We start from the raw sequence: 23,370 nt of genomic DNA on the forward strand, positions 1-23,370 counted from the left end.
GGGAGTGTGAGGGGAAATGGCGAGGCAGATCTGTTTGCGAACTAGGTCTTGGGGATAATGACTGTCTGTGAAGGCCTTGGAGAGATCCTTAGTATATTGAGCAAGGGAGTTTTTATCACCACAGATATGCCATCCCTGGATGGCCAGGCTGTATGGGAGGGATTTTCTGGTGTGATATGGGTCACTATGCAACATTGCCTTGTGGATGGTAACCTTACTTGTATACATACAGTGAATTCTTTTTTTTTTTTTTTTTTTTTTTTTTCCAGTTAATCCAACCATTTCTGAATCCAAACACACCAAGCCCCCAATCTGTTTGGAATACTGGGTTCTATTGTAAAGCACACATATGAGGAATAAAGGGCCCAAGACAATAGCAGTTACTTACCTTTCAACAAGACCCGAATCCTGCAACATGCTGCTTTCTATAAGAGAGTTTGTATTTGATGTAGTGGTACTTTCCTTGATCCAAGTAATAAAAGTGACACCTCTGTCTTGGGTGATGCTGGGAGCTCGACATCGTAGTTGCAAGGAGTCTCCTTCAAATACAACCTGTAGGAGGTAACACAGTCTTTGAAATTTTTTACACTATCAAACATAAGCAAATGTAATACATTGTGCATAAATAGGCAGAAAGACACATTACTGTATGATTACACCATTGTAGAACTGTCACTGGAAGCAGTCACAACCATTAAATATCTGGGAGTGTGTGTAGGGGACAGTTTAAAGTGGAACAACCGTATTAAAGTAATTGCAGGTAAGGCAGATGTCAGAATAAGATTCACTGGAAGAAATCTCAAGAAGTGTAGTTCAACTGCTGAACAAGGTAGCTTACAAAACCCTTATTCGACCAATATTTGAATACTGCTCATCAGTCTTCGATCTGTACCAGATAGGTTTCGCAGAGGAAATAAAGAAGATCCAAAGAAGAGCAGTGTGTTTTAAAATTTTGGAATTTCATGTGATGCTCTATCCCTTTAAAAAAAAAGGAATGTTATATAAGTTGGTTGCATAGCACAATGGTTAAGGTACGATCCTCCAATGCAAAAGGTTGTGGGTTTCTAATCTCATCAGGCACTTTGAAATTTTTTATTTTTTAATCTCTATCAAAATGACTTAGATAAATATTTTTATTCAATTAATTGGTTTAAATGTAATTTTTGTACTTCTATTCCTCTGTCACATCATTTTAATCACCACTTCAACTTTTTCACTTGCCCTCAGTTTTTCTTCATATCATTCTCTTTCCACGTGGAATCTCTGTTCATGTGATTTTAATTCTTTTGATGCATCTACTTTGATTTAATTTATTGCATTATATCATCATATATTTTCATCCATGTTATTGCATTCATTATTTCAATTGCTCATTTTGTTTGAATTTTGTTTTACTTATGATCCTTTCTTTTATATAAATCTACATCTGTGCAATTATGTCAATAGTGTAATACAAATTTATGTTTTACACATTTGTACGGTGATTACCATCCAAAAAATTTACATTTTGCAATGAAACATACATTTTTGACACCGCACCACAGACAATATAAATAATTTCATCTTTGGCAATATTATGAAAAGGATAGTTGCTACTCACCATATGGCGGAGATGCTGAGTCACAGACATGTACAGGCCTTCATCAGAATTACACAAGAAACACACACACACACTCTCTCTCACACACACACACACACACTCTCTCACACACACACACACACACACACACACACACACACAAAAAACCAGTGTCTCTGGCTGCCCAGGCCATTTGACATTGGCAGCCAGAGACTGTGGTCATGTGTGTGTGTGTGTGTGTGTGTGTGTGTGTGTGTGTGTTTGCATTTGTGCGTGCGCTTGTATGTGTGAGTCTGTGTTTTGTCTAATTCTGTTGAAGGCTTGATTGGTTAAAAGCTTTGATAAATTTTTTGTTGCACCTACCTGCGACTCAGCATTTCCGCTAAATGGTAAGGAGCTACTATCCTTTTCATAATGTTGTTCCACTGTTTAATTTCATCTTTTGTTTTTTAACTGATAGATCAGCATTTTCAGATGTTTAAATATTATGATAAATAAATAAAAATAATTAAATTAATATGCATAAAAATCCTAAGTGCAAAACAGAATGATAGGAATAAAAAAAAGAGAACAATTGAAAAAGTTAATGTAGTGATTAAAATGATGTGACAAAGAAATAGAAATAACAAAATTACATTTTAATCAATTAAATGAATAAAAATAATGATCAATGTCATTTCAACAAAGATTTAAAAATGAAAATTTTCAAAGCATCTAACAAGGTTCAAATCCACAACCTTTTGCATGTGAGGACTGTGTCTTAACCTTTACACTACAAGACAATTTGTGTAATGTTCCTTTTTTAAAGATGTAGGGCATCACCTGAAATTCTGAAACTTTTTTTCCATCGGTTACTTGCAAAAGAGGGACCACTAGAGTAAACAGCTACAGGGTGTGATACCTGGGACCTTAATCTACCTAACTGAAAAGATGTATTAAAAACAAAGATTCCATGACTTACCAAATGGGAAAGCGCTGGTAGATAGGCACCTTCTAGTACCATGTCACCCTAACAACATCCCTACAATGACCCCATTAAATTTTATTTACATTCCCTCCGCAAACATGCCTTCACCCTAGCCATTTTTTATTATGCCTATCTACCAGCGCTTTCCCGTTTGGTAAGTCATGGAATCTTTGTTTTTAATATATTTTTCCCATGTGGAATGTTTCTTTCTATTTTATTTAACTGTATAGATGGTTTCAAAAAATCAGTAGCACCTCTGGGGACCTCCTTGTGAGTACAAAATTACACACAACTCTTCTAAAACATTTTCATGAATGCAACTTAAAAGCTACAAGCAGTACAAAAATAAATTTGTACTTCTAGCTTGAAATAGCAGTCAGTCTGTAAATAAATTTAGTAATCTTATGCATAAACTTAAATTCTTAGTTTAGAGAGCAATATAATACCCAGTTTTATTTCACCATTAACAACTTTTCCACAAATCTGGGCTTAAAGTGGATGAAAACCTAGTGGCAACTTGTACATCACACTTCATTGTATTACAGCTTGGATACTGACTGGTCTATAGTGACTGTTTTTATTGTCTCATTTACTCTTTTAGAAAGAAATGAGGTAAAACGTAGAAGTTTCTTGATTTATTTTTGTACGAACTGTAAGACCTAAAAAACTGACAGGAGGTAGAAAGAGTCAAATTAAGCCATCTTCAAGCTCTTGGTGAACAATTCTGCTTGAGATTGATCTTTAACTAGTTTCAATGGATAGATTAAAGGAAATTGTCTAAGTAATCTGAATATCTTTATGCTGATCTCTACTTTCTGAAAATTCACGAAGATTAGATTTAGAGTTATTCTGATCAGAGTGTTGTCTAAGAATACCTTTCATTTTTGGACAATTAGTCCTTACTAGAACAATAGTAACCCAAACTTATTCAGTTTCAAAAAGGTATGTGTAAGTAATAAGGACATGCTTTCTCAGTTATGAGGCTACAAAACTGACATTAATAACCAATGATTCACATACAACAAAAGCTACACATTTAAAGTCCAGGTAGTCCTCCATTGCACTCTAAAATGTGCATTCTTTATGCAAGTGTTCTCCTCACTGACAAATGGTACACCTTCTCACCTGCCATAATGTATGCATGCAGGTCAATTGGTAGTGATTTCCTAGTAGAGGTTCACAAGTCTGTGAACATGTGTGCAGACAATTTCCAAGCTGCAGTCAATTTATTTATTGCAGCTATGGTGATACTGGTGTCTAATCACAGAATGGTGACTTCCTTTCATCAGAAGATTTCTCTTAGGTTTCCAGGTTGAAGTTCCTAATTCACCTATTTTTCACTACTCCAAACAAATCACTTATCTGTGGTTATTCCAGGTACAGCTCAGAATGAAAACAAGATATATACAAAACTAATTTTTTGTAGTTGTTCAAGAAATAATATTCCATGGGATACCTTGAAAGACAGGTACTGAAGACAAATTTAAAATGTCTGATTACGAACTTCATTTACACTGAGAAAATGCGTACTACATGTACAGTTGGGTTTTATTTTACCATACAGGCTTCTTAAACTTAGTCTAAAATCAATTTAATGTCACTATGCACAATACTGTGAGAAATTACTACTTTGCACTGAAATTAGTAAAACTGAACTGAACACTTAATATTCAGTACTGATCTACAAAATGTGTGTGTACAAATATGGATCAGATAGAGAGGGAGAGGGGAGGGTCAGGGTGGGGTGGGGGGCAGGGGGAGAGGGAAAGGGAGGGGGAGGGGAGGGGGGAGGGGGAGGGAAGGGGGAAAGAGAGAAAGAGAGCGCATGCTGCATGGCTGTGAGTGCAAATATGTGTAACAAGCACACGAGAAATTATCTCCTAGCTGTCACTTCGGACTGCATCATCTGCACGGTAACTAAGTTTTTATATACAGTATGGCATAGCAAAAATGTAGAAACAATTGAAATAAACAGAAAAAAAATCAAGGAAACTTAAAAAAGTTTAGTTCTACATCTACATCTACATCCATACTCCGCAAGCCACCTGACGGTGTGTGGCGGAGGGTACCCTGAGTACCTCTATCGGTTCTCCCTTCTATTCCAGTCTCGTATTGTTCGTGGAAAGAAGGATTGTCTGTATGCTTCTGTGTGGGCTCTAATCTCTCTGATTTTATCCTCATGGTCTCTTCGCAAGATATAAGTAGGAGTGAGCAATATACTGCTGGACCCTTCGGTGAAGGTATCTTCTCGAAACTTTAACAAAAGCCCGTACCGAGCTACTGAGCGTCTCTCCTGCAGAGTCTTCCACTGGAGTTTATCTATCATCTGCGTAACGCTTTCACGATTACTAAATGATCCTGTAACGAAGCGCGCTGCTCTCCGTTGGATCTTCTCTATCTCTTCTATCAACCCTACCTGGTACGGATCCCACACTGGTGAGCAGTATTCAAGCAGTGGGTGAACAAGTGTACTGTAACCTACTTCCTTTGTTATTGGATTGCATTTCCTTAGGATTCTTCCAATGAATCTCAGTCTGGCATCTGTTTACCGACGATCAACTTTATATGATCATTCCATTTTAAATCACCCCTAATGCGTAATCCCAGATAATTTATGGAATTAACTGTTTCCAGTTGCTGACCAGCTATTTTGTAGCTAAATGATAAGGGATCTTTCTTTCTATGTATTCGCAGCACATTACACTTGTCTACATTGAGATTCAATTGCCATTCCCTGCACCATGCGTCAATTCGCTGCAGATCCTCCTGCATTTCAGTACAATTTTCCATTGTTACAACCTCTCGATACACCACAGCATCATCTGCAAAAAGCCTCAGTGAAATTCTGATGTCATCCACCAGGTCATTTATGTATATTGTGAACAGCAACGGTCCCATGACACTCCCCTGTGGCACACCTGAAATCACTCTTACTTCGGAAGACTTCTCTCCATTGAGAATGACATGCTGCGTTCTGTTATTTAGGAACTCCTCAATCCAATCACACAATTGGTCTGATATTCCACATGCTCTTACTTTGTTCATTAAACGACTGTGGGGAACTATATCGAACGCCTTGCGGAAGTCAAGAAACACGGCATCTACCTGTGAACCCGTGTCTATGCCCTCTGACTCTCGTGGACGAATAGCGCGAGCTGGGTTTCACACGACCGTCTTTTTCGAAACCCATGCTGATTCCTACAGAGTAGATTTCTAGTCTCCAGGAAAGTCATTATACTCGAACATAATACGTGTTCCAGAATCCTACAACTGATCGAAGTTAGAGATATAGGTCTATAGTTCTGCACATCTGTTCGACGTCCCTTCTTGAAAATGGGGATGACCTGTGCCATTCTCCAATCCTTTGGAACGCTACGCTCTTCTAGAGACCTACGGTACACCGCTGCAAAAAGGGGGGCAAGTTCCTTCGCATACTCTGTGTAAAATAGAACCGGTATCCCATCAGGTCCAGCGGCCTTTCCTCTTTTGAGCGATTTTAATTGTTTCTCTATCCCTCTGTCGTCTATTTCGATATCTACCATTTTGTCATCTGTGTGACAATCTAGAGAAGGAACTACAGTGCAGTCTTCCTCTGTGAAACAGCTTTGGAAAAAGACATTTAGTATTTCGGCCTTTAGTCTGTCATCCTCTGTTTCAGTACCATTTTGGTCACAGAGTGTCTGGACATTTTGTTTTGATCCACCTACCGCTTTGACATAAGACCAGAATTTCTTAGGATTTTCTGCAAAGTCAGTACATAGAACTTTACTTTCGAATTCATTGACCACCTCTCGCATAGCCCTCCTCACACTACATTTCGCTTCGCGTAATTTTTGTTTGTCTGCAAGGCTTTGACTATGTTTATGTTTGCTGTGAAGTTCCCTTTGCTTCCGCAGCAGTTTTCTAACTCGGTTGTTGTACCACGGTGGCTCTTTTCCATCTCTTACGATCTTGCTTGGCACATACTCATCTAACGCATATTGTACGATGGTTTTGAACTTGGTCCACTGATCCTCAACACTATCTGTACTTGAGACAAAACTTTTGTGTTGAGCCGTCAGGTACTCTGTAATCTGCTTTTTGTCACTTTTGCTAAACAGAGAAATCTTCCTACCTTTTTTAATATTTCTATTTACGGCTGAAATCATCGATGCCGTAACTGCTTTATGATCGCTGATTCCCTGTTCTGCGTTAACTGTTTCAAATAGATCGGGTCTGTTTGTCACCAGAAGGTCTAATATGTTATCGCCACGAGTCGGTTCTCTGTTTAACTGCTCAAGGTAGTTTTCAGATAAAGCACTTAAAAAAATTTCACTGGATTCTTTGTCCCTGCCCCCCGTTATGATGCTGAAACATGAATTCTACCATTTCATTAGGGATCACTTTTAAAAATTGTATCACCACCCGTTTCACCATACACATTTAGTACTTTAATTCTGAAGAATTTGCACAGCACAGCACAATGTGTTCTTGGAGATGTTGGCAACTTACATGCAACCTGAGTCTTGAGCTAAGCAAGGTCTGATGGTTTAATCTGGTGTACAACACTCTTCAGACGTCCCCAACAAAAGCACTCACAGACTGAGATGTCTGGACATCAGAGCAGCTAAGCGATGTCAGCATTCCTTGAAATTATGTGATCCCCAGATATTTCACAGCAACCAATGTGTGTGGTGGCTCCATCTTGTTGGAACCAAGTGTGCTGAATGTCAAGATTTGGAAGAGAAGGGAGCTGTTAAAAATGCCTGTATCATATTGACATAATGTTGGGGTATCACTCTGACAGCAGAGCCTTCATCTTCAAAGAAGTAACAGCCTATCACTCCACAATATGACACTGTATACCATGCAGAAACTTGTGCAGCTGACAATAGTGAAGCGTGACAGGATTTGTCTGAACCCAGTAATGCATGTTCTGTTTATTCATGTATCCACTTAGGTGAAAAATTGACTTCATCTGACATCCAGAAGTTTTCAATGAAGTTAGCATCTTCACTGATTCTAATCGATAAGTTTTCACAACATTGTATTTGCAACACAGAATCATTAAGTTTTAGTTCTTGAACAATATGAACCTCGTAAGGATGGAATTAAGGCTATGGAGTATTCTTCGCATGCTCCAGCGCCCGAGCTCCAATGACTAGGCAATTTTTCGCTCAAAACAACCAGAACTCCTTACCACTGCAGCTTACACAGCATCAATGTTTTCTGAAATATATAAAATGATACACACATATACTAGGCTCTATTTTATTTTCAAAGCCAAACCAATATCTTCAAATTCATAAACTCATGTTTTGATTGTGTGTGAAGAAGGAACGTAACGGCAGGGCGGGATTCCGTAATGGTGCTGAAAAACACTTTTGTGCAGCTGTCACGCTGTCACCGTGCCGGTAATATGCACTCACAGTGAATGCATGCTCTGCACCACTCCTCCGCAACTATACATCTGTTAGTACTTGACAATATGGTGTTTTTCCCCACTTATTTCACATCTGCAGGGCTGCTAACATCAACTTCATATGTCCCTCTTTCTCTGTGTCAATCTATATTTACATCTTTCTGCATTGATATGAGTGTAAAAAATGTAAATAGTGAAACTGAGATAAATGGGTGATAGGTACCAATTATCAAACTTAAGAAACTGAGAAACTCTTGAAAAATGATTCGGAACTAGATGACCTTCTAAACTAAAATGGTGAATTTCTGGCAGACACCAAGAGAGTGAAAATGTGCTGCAGATACAATATATTATGAAGAAACTAAGGCACAAGTTTCAATTACCATGGTTTGTTGTTCAAAGAGGCAAGATACTCTTGTTGGCCACACAACATTGGCTTGTGTGCTCCTAAGCACTTAAAATTTTTCACACTGCACTGAATTTTATAATTTGGAATAATTTCAGAGTAAAACATATTACACAGAAACTGAGTGTTTAGTAATGTCTGATGAATTATTTCAATTCAACTGTCAACCATTCAAAACATGTGTGAAAACAATATCATTAGAATTATATCTACAATTCTCATATCAGTGAATGGAAAGCATACATTGCTACTCACTACATAGAGGTGGTGTTGAATGGCCGACAGACAAAATGAAAAAGACTGCTAGATATTATTCAGCTTTCAGACTAAGCCTAATCGGGCCTTAGAGCTCAGAGACGACAGTGGCAGCATGCATGTGTAAGTTGTGAAGAGTTCAACTGTCTACATGTGATGAAGGACTTACTCTGATTTCTGAATAATATCTAGCAATCTTTTTCATTGTGCCTGTCTGCCACTCAATGCTTCCACCACAAGGTGAGTAGCAATCCATCCTTTTAAAATTGTTGTTATTCTCTTATAAAAACAATATGAAATGGATGGATTGCTGCTCGCCACATGAAGGGGGAACTGAGTGGCAGAAAGAAACATTGAAAAAAGATTGCCAGAACTTATCAGCTATTGGACAGAGCCCTTCATCAGAGGTAGACAAAGCAAAGGTCCAACTGTGACTGTGTCTGAGGTGAACAGCAGTCTTGGCAAAGTTGGGTTTGGGTACACAAGAGGTATGGGGCAAGGAGGGGGGAGATATGGCAGGGTAGGGTGGGAAAACATGCTAGTGTTGCCTGTAGGAGTATGCAGGAACACGACAGGGACAGAACAGTAAGCTACTAGGTGGAGCATTGGGGGGGGGGGGGGGGGGTCTGTGCTGGGGTGGATATGGGAGTTGGGGAGGGGGGGGGGGAGGGAGCGCGAAGGTGGAGAAGAGAGAAATGAAAAGGACTATGCTGGTACTTTGGTGTATTGAAGGCATGTGCAGTGCTGGAGTGGAAATAAAAGTCATGACTAACAAAATCTGAGACCAACGTGATTGTGGGAATGAAAGGCATGTTGCAGGGAGAGTTCCCATTTGTGCAATTCAGAAAAGATGTTGTTGATGGCATGAATCTAGATGGCACAGGCCGTGAAGCAGTTGTTGATGTCAAGCACATGATGATGGGTGGAATGCTCAGCAACTGGGTGGCCACAGTTTGACAGTGGTCATTGTGTGGACAAACAGCTTTTTAGTGCCTGCGACACACTCATGAATAGAAACATGAACAACAGAGTTTCGTTCTTTTATTCCAGATTTTGATCTGAGAAATTGTCATCAGACAGTTGACAGAGGACTATTTTTGTGATTAAAGAAGCTAATTCTAGCTCGCTGGTAGTCATATCAATGTCAGTGGACAGAGCTAAAATGGTAGATCACATGACTGCTTTCACAGATGGTGCTACATTTGATGAAAAGGAGAGGCATGTGACAGGACTGAAGTATGTGGTAGTGTGAGGATAGATGGGACAGGTCTTACATCTAAGTCTATTGCAGACATGTGAGTTGTAGGGCAATGGGTTGCTGGGAGCAGGGGTGGAATAGACACGGACACAGATATTGCGCAGGTTGGATGGGCAGCAGAATACTGCTGAGGAAGAAATAGGGAGGATATGTGTGGATGGATACGTGTGTGTGTGCGCGAGTGTATACCCGTCCTTTTTTCCCCCTAAGGTAAGTCTTTCCGCTCCCGGGATTGGAATGACTCCTTACCCTCTCCCTTAAAACCCACATCCTTTCGTCTTTCCCTCTCCTTCCCTCTTTCCTGATGAGGCAACAGTTTGTTGCGAAAGCCTGAATTCTGTGTGTATGTTTGTGTGTCTGTCGACCTGCCAGCACTTTCATTTGGTAAGTCACATCATCTTTGTTTTTAGATATATTTTTCCTACGTGGAATGTTTCCCTCTCTCTCTCTCTCTCTCTCTCTCTCTCTCTATATATATATATATATATATATATATGCCCAAACTCTTTGTCTTTAAATGTGTCTGCTTGTGTCTGTATATGTGTGGATGGATATGTGTGTGTGTGTGCGAGTGTATACCCGTCCTTTTTTCCCCCTAAGGTAAGTCTTTCCGCTCCCGGGATTGGAATGACTCCTTACCCTCTCCCTTAAAACCCACATCCTTTCGTCTTTCCCTCTCCTTCCCTCTTTCCTGATGAGGCAACAGTTTGTTGCGAAAGCTTGAATTTTGTGTGTATGTTTGTATTTGTTTGTGTGTCTGTCGACCTGCCAGGACTTTCATTTGGTAAGTCACATCATCTTTATATATATATATATATATATATATATATATATATATATATATATATATATATATGGTAACTGTAACATTTTACATATGAAATGACAAGTCTTTTCTCAGACGTTATGTATGGTCAAAAAATGGAAAGTGACGCGGCCCTTGATCAAGTGTGACTTCCTTTAACTGTACGGTTATTATTATTATTATTATTATTATTTAGCTGTATATGAGCGATAACAAGAACTTGTGGCCGTAATTAACAAGTTAACGTGCGGTTTATACTTCACTTTTAATATGTTAGTGACACATCTCAGACTGAGGCCGCAACAACACTACAGGAGGATCTATTGTTAGAGGTGGAATAGTACCAACCGTATTACAATTAATCCATACATCCCAGTATTTCATCCTTAAATTTTGGAAAAATATGTCTGCTTGTGTCTGTGTATGTGCGGATGGATATGTGTGTGTGTGTGTGTGTGTGTGTGTGTGTGTGTGTGTGTGTGCGCGAGTGTATACCTGTCCTTTTTTCCCCCTAAGGTAAGTCTTTCCGCTCCCGGGATTGGAATGACTCCTTACCCTCTCCCTTAAAACCCACATCCTTTCGTCTTTCCCTTTCCTTCCCTCTTTCCTGATGAAGCAACTGTTGGTTGTGAAAGCTTGAATTTTGTGTGTATGTTTGTGTTTGTTTGTGTGTCTATCGACCTGCCAGCGCTTTCGTATGGTAAGTCACATCATCTTTGTTTTGACTTACCATACGAAAGTGCTGGCAGGTTGATAGACACACAAACACACACACAAAATTCAAGCTTTCGCAACCAACAGTTTCTTCGTCAGGAAAGAGGGAAGGAAAGGGAAAGACAAAAGGATGTGGGTTTTAAGGGAGAGGGTAAGGAGTCACGCCAATCCCGGGAGCGGAAAGACTTACCTTAGGGGGAAAAAAGGACAGGTATACACTCGCACACACACACACACACACACACACACACACACACACACACATATCCATCTGCACATACACAGACACAAGCAGACATATTTTTCCAAAATTTAAGGATGAAATACTGGGATGTATGGATTAATTGTAATACGGTTGGTACTATTCCACCTCTAACAATAGATCCTCCTGTAGTGTTGTTGCGGCCTCAGTCTGAGATGTGTCACTAATATATTAAAAGTGAAGTATAAACCGCACGTTAACTTGTTAATTACGGCCACAAGTTCTTGTTATCGCTCATATACAGCTAAATAATAATAATAATAATAATAATAATAATAATAATAATAAAAACCGTACAGTTAAAAAGAAGGCACACTTGATCAAGGTCCGCGTCACTTTCCATTTTTTGACCATACATAACGTCTGAGAAAAGAAAGAATAATAATAATAGTAATAATAAACTTAAAATTACTGAAGAAGAAGAATAGAACGTAAACACTGCAGTGTAACGAAAGCACGATATGTGCGAAGGTTGTACTCACGAGTAGAGAAAAAACCAAAGAAATAAACTAATCACCAAGTGTTTCATGGTCAAATAGCAAATCATCCAGACATTGAAAAATGGCTCTGAAATTATGCAGTTAAGAAGCAACAATATGGATGCACAGTGACTAGTGAAATGTGCCACCTTGAAGCACCGTCTTTAGCCAAAGCCTTTAGCCTCACTGGTTTCAAAACTAGCCAGGGCTGGCTATCAAGGTTTTTCAGTCAAAACATATTAGGCTTAGAGAATATAATTACCATTGCTCACTGGTTTCACCGTTATTACGAGTTTGCACCACTATGTAATAAATTTGCGCCGCAGACATTCCTATATATTATTGCAAATTGGTAACACAGATCAAGCACAAGTCTATTTTGAGATGCCACTCGACAACACCATGAACAGAAAATGGGAATCCAGCATCATGATATGAACAGGTAACAATGAAAAGCAAATTTGTACAGCGGTGGACAAAAATTAGCACTTTTTATGGTAGTTTTCTGAAAATATCACTAAAAGGCATATTGGTGAGAGTGAATCTGAAAGGATGGGTGACACATGCTTGGCTATGTTGCCCTGGTGCGGTTTTTTTTTTTTTTTTTTTTTTTTTTTTTTTTTTTTTTAAATCACAAAGTGGTAACTTGCACCAATCATGGTACATCTTTGCTTCTTATTGTGGCTAGTTCTTATCATTAAGCTGGATTCACCTTTCCAGTTCACGGTGTTGTCGAGCAGCATCTCAAAACAGCCTGCCAATTAATCCACCTTACCAATTTGCAATAATGTATAGGAATGTTCGCAGTGCAAATTATCATGTAGTGATGAATATTCACTACTTTATCCTTGCAACATGATGATCCTGGGCAGCTCCCGCAGACATGCAATTAAGGAAGTGCGAGACAAGTTACAAAACAGGAAAATTGACTTGTTCATTACTCGTGGAGGCCTAACATATATCCTGCAAACATTAGATGTGAGTATTAATAGGCCACTCAAAGCTGCACTTAAACAGTACTAAACACAATGGATGGCTGATGAAAACCGCAAGTTCATGTTGAGCGGAAAAATCAAGCGGCTGGATTTGTTACAGATTTGTGAGTGAAATGTTCATGGGGCTCCATTCCACTACAACTGGTAGAAAAATCCTTTAAAAATGTTGTATCATACATTCACTGGACAGAACCAAAGACGATGCTCTATGGGAAGATGGCAAAGACAACAATGATTCTTCTGCTAGTGGTGGTGATGAAAGTGATAATGAATAGAATCATTATTTTAGAATTTTTTTTTGTAAATAAAACACTAATTAAAGCCAATATTTCCTTTTTCTTCCCCCTAAAACTAGGGTACTTGGATTATTCAATGGTACTGATTATTCACGTATATATGGTATATTCATTCAGTCACATTCAATAAAATGCAAATCTTCTTTTAACTTCACTATTTATTGATGTTCATTAATTTTAACCATAGTAAAGAAGTCAAATATACACTATTAGTAAATGGCTTTTCATGTGCACTGAAACAATTCTAAGCGTAATGCATCTTAATTATTTCTCACACAGAGCTATACAAAGGGCTTATTACAGTAGGAAGACTTTTCATTTTTGTTTAGATGTGCTTCAGATACACTCATGTTCGGAAAAAAACAGAAAACCTTGAACGACTAGAGACAGGATGTTCATACTCACTCGACACAGACATTAATATGTTCAGCAGAATGATTAGCATTTCAGTCACCTTGGTTCAGCACAAGTCCTGTTGCCTAGTAGGCACAGGGTCCGCCATTGGCCCTGATAACTTGTTCCATGTGTGATGCCATCGATGAGAATAATGTGTGAATTGGTGTCCTGGGGAAAAGCCACCTATGCTGCATTCACTTTGTTCTAAAGTTCATCTGTGGTGGTTGGCTTTGGGTCATATTGCTGCACCCGTTGTTTCACCATATCCCACACATTTCTGATTGGTGACGAGTCTGGTGGTCCAGGGAAAAGGCTGACATCCTGTGACATCAAGAAGACACATATTCATGCAGAAACATGTGGTCGTGCATTGTCTTGCTGAAAAATAGCATCTGGGGTTGTGGTGCAGAAAGGGTATAGCTATAGGTCACAGGATGTCATTCATGTAGGTCACCCTGGTCACAGTGCCCTGGATACCAACTGTGATTTGTGGTTGTACCCGATAGCATCCCACACCATGAGGCCTTGAGCTGGCGCTGTATGTCTTGGGTGACTGCAGTCATTGTGATGCCACTCCCCCTGTCTGCAGCAAACCAAAGTGCGGCTATCATTTTCAAACAAACAGAACCCGGATTCATCCAAAAACACTATCTGACACCATTCTTGCCACTGTCCCACAATGTTCCATACACCATTGCCATCTAGCATGTTTCTGCACATTCAGCAAAGGTAGGCAGAGAAGTAATCCATTCCACAATGAACGGTGACGGACTGTCACCCCTGACACTGTGTGATGTGTTATACTGTTCCACTGTTGTGGCAGTGCTAAGGAGGACGCATATCTGTCCTGCAATGCCATTCAGATGAGGTGCCTGCCTTCTCCAGGGGTGGACAGGGTGGTGCAACCTGACCCATCTTGTCACATTCTATGATCTTCTATGAACCATTCTGCATGCAGTCATTGCACTGCCGAAACTCTTTGTCCCACATGAGCAGCAATTTCCCGGATGGATGCATCACATTCTCTCATGCAAATAATGCGTCCTCAGTCAAACTCACTGATTTGATGGTATGGTTCATGCAAATATCTGTGAGACATCCTGTACATCTGCTCAAGTCACACTGATCCATTACCTTCGGTTCATAAGGACAATGACATCTTACCAGTAGGTGGTGTCACGCCACGAAATCAATGCTGACCTTGAACCCGTGGGCCGACATTGTTCACATGCTAATCATTTCTGCAGAACATACTAATGTACATGTCCTGTGAATATGAATGTCCTATATATAATTGTTCAAGGTGTTCTATTTTTTTCTGAACATGAGTGTTTTTGTGGCCACTATTGTAAACACTAAAAAATAAGCCAACCATGCAACAACAACTTGTATCCAATTTTGAAGGTACAGTGTATATTCCAACATATATATTTCAGTAATACGTGAAATGACACACTGTTCACATTAATTTCTCTATGCAACTGCTGACAGTACTTCATTGCAAGTAAAACATGTCAGAAATATGAGAGATAATGAAAATTTTGGTTTCTGTTAAAATTACACATAAATATCTTTTACACAAAGAATTTAAATATAACCTGATCATGAGAGGGTTGCAATTCAAGAAGATCCAATGACTGAACATCACAAGGAAAGTCTGTGTCTGGCTGAAGTTTCCGTAGTAGATGGCCTTTTAAAGATCCTGGCGAATCACATTTGGCCATTGGTGAAATCTTCACTGACATATTCTGAGCCCATGTTAAAATCCAGCTCATTTGGCAGTCACAGTGTAACGGATTATCCGAGATGTCCCTGAATCCAATGAAAAAAATCATACTTTCCTCACATGTATTGAATTTTAACATTAACAACTCTTTTTTTTTAAATAAGTTCTGAGAATAAATATGAATAACTATTTAAAATATATTTTGCAAGTAAATCAGTCAAATCTGCAGATTTTTTTTTAGTTTCTAGACACTTCACGACAGCTCTGAAATATCACTGTGTTCTGTACTATTCCTTACAGTGTATTTGAATAAATGAAGTTGTAATGAGTAAACACTAATTTCTGGGAAAAATCTGAAACTGCAAAATTCAAGTTACAATATTTGAGCCACACTAGTCTTAAATTTTATTAGCAGATAGGCATATAAACTGTTTGTTTACAACAGTCAAGTAAACATTAATAAACTAAAGAAAAAAGAGCCTGAACCTGCCAAACACATACAAATGGAGTTTTTTACTTACAACTGCTTTAAAGCAAATAAGTTATCAAATGTCCCTTCACGTATCCTCATTAAACGGTTCTGATTAAGTTTCCTGAAAAAGAAAACATCAAGTTAAAGAAAGCAATGCATGATTCTCAAAAAGAATAAAACTTTACACTAGTAAATCAAACTTGCCTAACAACACATGCTGATGTTTTCCATTACTACTTCCTTTTCATGCACTTTCAAAAAAAATCAGTACAGCATGCAAATTTCATAAATCTTTAATGGATACAAAATCAGCCCACACCATTCAAACATACTTAAATTGTTCATATCCACTTACAACTTCTCTAAATTTTCAAGTCCATCAAAAACAGTGTAGTCAATTCTCCCTAGTCTGTTTGCAGACAAATCTCTGAAAAAGAGGAAAACATATTATGGCAAGATATCGAAGTAGTTTACACAAGGAAGCCAGTATTTCTACTTCCCCCAACCCGCTTTTTCCAGTTTGCAGGCAGTGATTCACAGTTCTCTAATGACCCAACAATCTCTAAATTACCGACAAATGCTATGTCAGTATTCTTCATTTATGATTAGTTTTGATATTAGATGATCATCAGATCAACACAGTATTATATAGTGAGCAAGGGCAGTTCACTGACATCAGACATGCAAGCAAGACACTAGAGCCCACTGTATCAGCATCATGGCTCCATAAATACTTGAGTTCACTAATACGACATACAAACAAGTCACATGGCTCGCTTGTAAGTCTGATCTCAACAAATGGCTTTCCATGCTGTACTTAAAATACTAACTAACCTGGTGATGATCTATAATTGAAACTACTGTCCAATCTCATCTCAGCTTTCATTTCTGTTGTAAAATACTGGTATTCTGAGCTCAAAGATAATATGGTATATCGAACAGAATGAATTCCTCCATGTCAACTAGCTTTGATCCTAAAAACACTGATTTTATGAAACCCAACTTGCTCTTTTCTCACATGATATACTGAAAGCTGTGGGTCATGGCAATTAGGTAGGTGCAATATTTCTTGACTTCCGAAAAGCATTAGATTCAGTACCTCACCAACAACAAAAGTATGATTAACTGGGATATCAAAGAAAATTTATGAGTTGAGGATTGCTTGGTGGGGAGGATATTAACACACCAAAAAAGTTTTGCATCACCTTGGTTATGAGAGTTCCGGAACCTGTACAGAAAATTGGAACAGAGATCAATATAAACATCATTTCCGCCCTTTTTATTGCACATGAAAACCACACATTAGATGTTGGACCACCATACAGTGAGACCTACAGAGGTTACGGTGCAGATTGCTGTACACACCAGTACTTCTATCATTCAGTAGCACGTCCTCTCGCACTGACGCATGCTTGTATTCATCATGGCATACCATCCACAAGTTCATCAAGGCACTGTTGGTCCAGATTGTCCCACGGTGATTTGATGTAGAACCCTAAGAGTGGTTGGTGGGTCAAGTTGTTCATAAACAACCCTTTTCAGTCTATCCTAGGCATGTTCGATAGGGTTCATGCCTATAAAACATGCTGGCCACTATAGTCAAGCGATGACATTATCCTGAAGGAAGTTATTTGCAAGATGTGCACGATGGGGTCGCAAATTGTCATGCATGAAGACGAATGCCTTGCCAATATGCTGCTGATATGGTTTCACTATTGGTCGGATGGCATTCATGCATCGTACAGCCATTACGGTGCCTTCCATGACCACCAGTGGTGTATGTCGGCCACACACAATGCCACCCCAAAACAGCAGGGAACCTCCACCTTGTAGCACTCGTTGGACAGTGTGTCTAAGCCGTTCAGTGTGACCTGGTTGCCTACAAACAAGTCTCCGACGATTGTCTAGCCAGACAAGGCATATGTGACACTCAACGGTGAAGAGAACGTGATGCCAATCCTGAGCGGTCCATTCAGCATATGTTGTTGGGCCCATCTGTACTGCTCTGCATGGTGTCGTGGTTGCAAATATGGACCTCGTCATGGATGTCGGGAGTGATGTTGCGCTTCATGCAGCCTATTGCACACAGTTTGAGTCGTAACATGACGTCCTGTGGCTGCACGAAAAGCATTATTCAACATGGTGGTGTTGCTGCCAGGGTTTCTCTGAGCCATAATCCGTAGGTAGCGGTCATCCACTGCAGTAGTAGCCCTTGGGTGGCCTGAGCGAGGCATGTCATCGACAGTTCCTGTCTCCTGTATATCCTCCACGTCCCAACAACATTGCTTTGGTTCACTCCGAGACACCTAGACACTTACCTTGTTGAGAGTCCTTCCTGGCACAAAGTAACAATATGGATGTGATCGAACCGTGATATTGACCTTCTAGGCATGGTTGAACTACAGACAACATGAGCCTTGTACCTCCTTTCTAGTGGAGTGACTGGAACTGATCAGCTGTCAGACCCCTTCCATCTAAGAGGTGCTGCTCATGCATGGTTGTTTACATCTTTGGGCAGGTTTAGTGACATCTCTGAACAGTCATAGGGACTGTGTCTGTGATACAATATCTACAGTCAACGTCTGTTTTAAGGGGTTCTGGGAACTGGGATGATGCAACACTTTTTTAAATGTGTGTAGTATGTTTTTTTTGGATGGACAGTCTTCAGCAGAAGTACCTTCTTCACAAGTGCCCCTAGGAAGTGTGTGGCGACCCTTGATTTGCATGTTGTATATTAATGACCTTCTGGGCAATATGAACATTAACGTGATACTCTTTGAAGGCGATGCAGTGATCTAAATCAAACACTGTCCAAAAAATTCTACACCAATATGAAATCAGATCTTTACAAAAATTCAAAGTGATGCAAAATCAAACAATGGAAACTCAATGTTGGAATATCAACAATATAAGAAAAATAGATAAACTGCTACTTCCATTAAAGTGACATGTTGAGTTGCAGACAAGTACAACGAAAAGACACTTAAACATTAGCTTTTGGGCAAAGCCTTATTCAGGGAAGGAAATACATGCACATTCATGCGCACAAGCAAGCACATGATTGCCATCTCCAGCAGCTTGAACCAGAATGCAACAGCCATGTAGAATGGAAGTAGCAATCTGGAATGGGCAGAGAATGGATAGCAGTGTACGGGTGGGGTGAGAGAAGAGTGTTGTCTGACAAAGTGTGCAGGGACTAGATTGCCAACACGCACAGTGTCAGAAAGCTGTGGGGCAGGGAGAAGGGGAGGGGGGAGGGGGAAACAGGGAGTGAAAAAGGAGACGAGTGAGGAAGGGGAAAGACATGCAAGTGCACTGGTAGCAGCAAAAAAGGAGAGGAGCGAAGAAGGAAAAAGATGGGTGAGTGCGCTGGTAGAGAACAGCACGCAAAGAGGGTGAGTGGACGAGAATAATTAGGAGGTGATAAGACAGAGAGGTTGGAAGTTGTGGGTATACGAGGTTACCAAAGGCCGAGAATGGGATAATTCAAGAACTGAGAATGTGTTGTGAGGCTGTTGAAGAAGGTACAAGGATATGGAATTGATTCAGAGACATGTGAGTGGCTTGTAGACTTCTTAAGTTATTGGTCCCAATATGTTGTCCTTGATGGCAAGTGTTCATCAGAGATGAGGGTAACGTCAGGGGTGCCCCAGGGAAGTGTGACAGGACCACTAATATTCTCTGTATACATAAATGACTTGGCAGACAGGGTAGGTAACAATCTATGGCTGTTTGCTGATGATGCTGAGGTGTACAGTATGGTGTCGAAGTTGAGTGACTGTAGGAGGATACAAGGTGACTTAGACAAAATTTCTAGTTGGTGTGATGAATGGCAGCTATCTCTAAGTGTAGAGAAATGTATGTTAATGCAGATGAGTAGGAGAAACAAATTCAGTACGTTCAGATACCATATTAATAGTGTCCTGTTTGAAACCATCACATCGTTTAAATGCCTGCACATAACGTTGCACAGCGATATCAAATGGAACGAGCAAGTGAGGATCATGGTAGGAAAGGCAAATGGTCAACTTTGGTTCATTGGGGGAATTCTGGGAAAGTGTGGTTCATCTTTAAAGGAGACGGCATACAGGCCGGTAGTGCAGGCTATTCTTGAGTACTGCCCAAGTGTTTGGGACCCTTACCAGGTTGGATTAAAGGAAGACATCGAAGCAATTCAGAGGCGAGCTGCTAGATTTGTTACTGGTAGCTTCGAACAACATCCAAGTGTTATGGAGATGCTTCGGGAACTCAAATGGGAATCTCTGGATAAAGACAACATTCTTTTCAAGGAACACTATTGAGAAAATTTGAAGAACCAGCATTTGAAGCTGACTGCAGAATGATTGTTGCCTCCACCATATACTGCATGTAAGGACAATGAAGATAAGATATGAGAAATTAGGGTTCATACGGAAGCATATAGACAAGTCATTTTTCCCCTCATGGCATTTGCAAGTGGAACAGGAATGGAAATGACTAGTAGGGGTACGGCATACCCTCTGCCATGCACTGTTAGGTGGATTTTGGTGTATCAATGTAGATGTAGAAATCGTGCATGAGATCTGTCTGTGGACTAGGTCATCCCTGGGTGATCAGGCTGTACGAAAGGGATGCTTTGGAGTGGAAGGGATGACAGTTGCCGAAATGCAGGCAATGGGTTTAATGTGGACAGAAGTATGGATAGAGCCATCAGGCAGGAGCAGGTAAACATCCAGGAAGGTGGCACACTGGGTTGAGGAGGACCAGGTGAAGTAAACAGGAGAGAAGGTTGTTGGATGTGAGGTCCACTAGTTATGCAAAACACCGTTTTTTCTCAGTACCCAAACATGTTTCGGCACCACTGTGCCATCATCAGTGAGTTTTAATTTTTATTTATTCTGCAATGTGAACATATTTGTTAAATGATCATAAAATTATGTGCATCTTTAGTTCAAACAACAGATCGTTTCTTTTTGTAAATACCTCAACATTTGATGTGCATGTTCACATTGCAGAATAAATAAAAACGAAAACCCACTGATGATGGCAGTGGTGCTGAAACATGTTTGGGTGCTGAGAAAAAATGATGTTTTGCGTAACTGGTGGGCCTCACATCCAACTTAACTGCAAACACAGCCAATACAAGGAGCTGCAAATCAAAATGAGGAGAGAAGGTGTTGAGGTTGTGAAGGAATGAAGACAGGGTGTCTTTGCCCAAGTCCAGATCATTAAGATATCACCAATGAAGCTGAGCCACACTATGGGTTTGGCATTTTGTGAGGCTAGGGAGGTCTCCTCTAGATGGCCCATAAACATGCTGTCATAGGAGAGTGTCATGCAAGTGTCCACGGCTGTGTTGTGCATTCCTATGTGTACCTTCCCTTCCAACCTGAAGTAGTTGTGAGTTAGGGTAAAATTAATAAGGTGTATGAGGAATGAAGTATTGTGTTTGGAGTCTAATGAACGTCGGGAAAGGTAATGTTCAATAGTGGTAAGATTATCGGTATGAGAGATGTTTGTGTATTGGGAAGTGCCATCAACAGTGATGAGTAGGGATCCAGGAAATAAAGGGGTGGGGATGGCAGACACTCGGCGAAGAAAGTGCTTGGTATCTTTGACATGGGAGGCTAGATTATGGACAATTGGTTGGAGGTGTTTGTCAATGATGGCTGGCACAATAACCAGCTACAATGGGGCATACAGGGTTGTTGGGTTTGTGGATTTTGGGGAGCATGCGAAAGGTGGGTGTGGGGGGTGTCATAGGAGTGATGGGGGAAATGGATTCAGGGGACATTTTATGGAAGGGATTGGACATTATGTTGGACTTCTGGGATGGCGTCATTCTGGCAAAGTTTATAAGAGGTGGTGTCAGATAATTGGCAGAGATATTCTGCCAGGCAGGCACTTTGACTCATACCAACAGTGGTGGAATCTTAAAATGCAGGTAGGATGATTAGGTCAGGATTTGTTTTGAGGTTTCTTCTGCTGAAAGAGCAGAAGATGATAAGAGTAATGCTACAGAGAACAGTAAATGGAAGAAAAGCCATTAGGTAAAATCAAACAGTGGACATCCAGGTTGGAATATGAACAATTTAAAGAAACGATAAATTGTTAATCACTCTAAAGATGACACACTGCGTTGCAGACAGACGTAATGAAAAGACACCTTAGCTTTTGGCCACAGCCTTCAGAAAAAGAACCACACACACACACACACACACACACACACACACACACACACACGAACACACAAATTCATTCATCCACAGAAGCAAGCACAACTCAAGCACATGACTGCCATCTCTGGCAGCTCAGATTGACATGCAACTGTCACGTAAAATGGAAGCAGCAATCTGAAGGGGCGAGGGGGGGGGGGGGGGGGATAGCAGGGTATAGGAAGGAGGAGAGTAGAGCCCTGTCAGACAGAGCATGCAGGGTCTAGATTGCCAACTGGTACAGGATCAGAAGGCTGAAGGCTGTGAGGTAGGGAGAGGGGAGGGGACATGGGGAGCGAAAAAGGAGAGGAGCGAGGATGGGGAAAGACGGGCAGGTGCATAAGTTGAGGGCGGCACATTAAGAGGATGAAAGGACGAGAATAGGGAGGAGGCAATAGGACAGGGTGCAGTGTGTGTGGACAGCAGGTTACTGAAGGTTGAGGTCAGGATAATTTTGGGAGTGGAGAATCTGTTGTAAGGATAACTCCCATCTGCAAAATTCAGGAGAGCTGGTGGTGGAGGAAAGGTCCAGATGGCTCAGGTAGTGAAGCAGCTACTGAAATCAAGTATGTTACACTGACCAGTCAGAACATTATACCACCGACCCACTATCGATATAAACATGCCCAGGAAATAGCAGCATCACCTGGTGAGGAATGACTGCTAGTCAGACACGTGTGGTGCATGTACTATCAGTGAGCGTGCTGTCTGTGTGTAGAATGAGGAAGGTGTGCAACCTATCAGAGTTTGACTGAAGGCAGATTGTGATGGCCCAGAGGCTCGGCATGAGCATTTCAGAAACTGTACGACTTGTCATGTGTTCCAGGAGTGCTATGGTGAGTGTTTCCAACACATGGCAAAACGAAGGTGAAACCGTATCCAGATGTCACGGGGTTTGGTGACTACCCTTCATTACGATGTCAGATGTTGTAGGCTGGGCACTGATTGATATATTAATTGAGAGAGGTTATGGGAACTTAACGGTGAGGTTGTCAATCAGATGAGTCCAAAGTTACCCATGAAAAAGAGAGGGTCAGCTAAACGTGGATGGATCCTGTCAGAGGCGTCACACTATAAAACGAGGAAGTTGAAACACACATTGTAGAAGGCATAAAAGGGTAGACCAAATCTCAAAACTGGAAAAAAATCACAGAAAGATTTGACA

General features: G+C 40.4%; 1 protein-coding gene across 2 annotated transcripts in view; it reads right to left on the bottom strand.

The window, feature by feature from the left end:
• LOC126259476 (adhesion G protein-coupled receptor A3) overlaps positions 1-23,370 on the bottom strand; it is a 198,581-nt gene that overhangs the window by 118,685 nt on the left and 56,526 nt on the right. The window contains exons 4-7 of one of the 2 annotated variants that reach the window (XM_049956313.1): positions 16,367-16,438; positions 16,061-16,132; positions 15,412-15,625; positions 389-552 (exon numbers count right to left, since the gene is read on the bottom strand). In XM_049956313.1, coding sequence (XP_049812270.1) covers positions 389-552; positions 15,412-15,625; positions 16,061-16,132; positions 16,367-16,438 — 522 coding nt within the window. The remainder of the gene's footprint in view (positions 1-388; positions 553-15,411; positions 15,626-16,060; positions 16,133-16,366; positions 16,439-23,370) is intronic. The other variant, XM_049956314.1, reaches the window with a different exon arrangement.

Source organism: Schistocerca nitens, chromosome 5 (genome assembly GCF_023898315.1).
Source record: "Schistocerca nitens isolate TAMUIC-IGC-003100 chromosome 5, iqSchNite1.1, whole genome shotgun sequence".
Taxonomy (NCBI): domain Eukaryota; kingdom Metazoa; phylum Arthropoda; class Insecta; order Orthoptera; family Acrididae; genus Schistocerca; species Schistocerca nitens.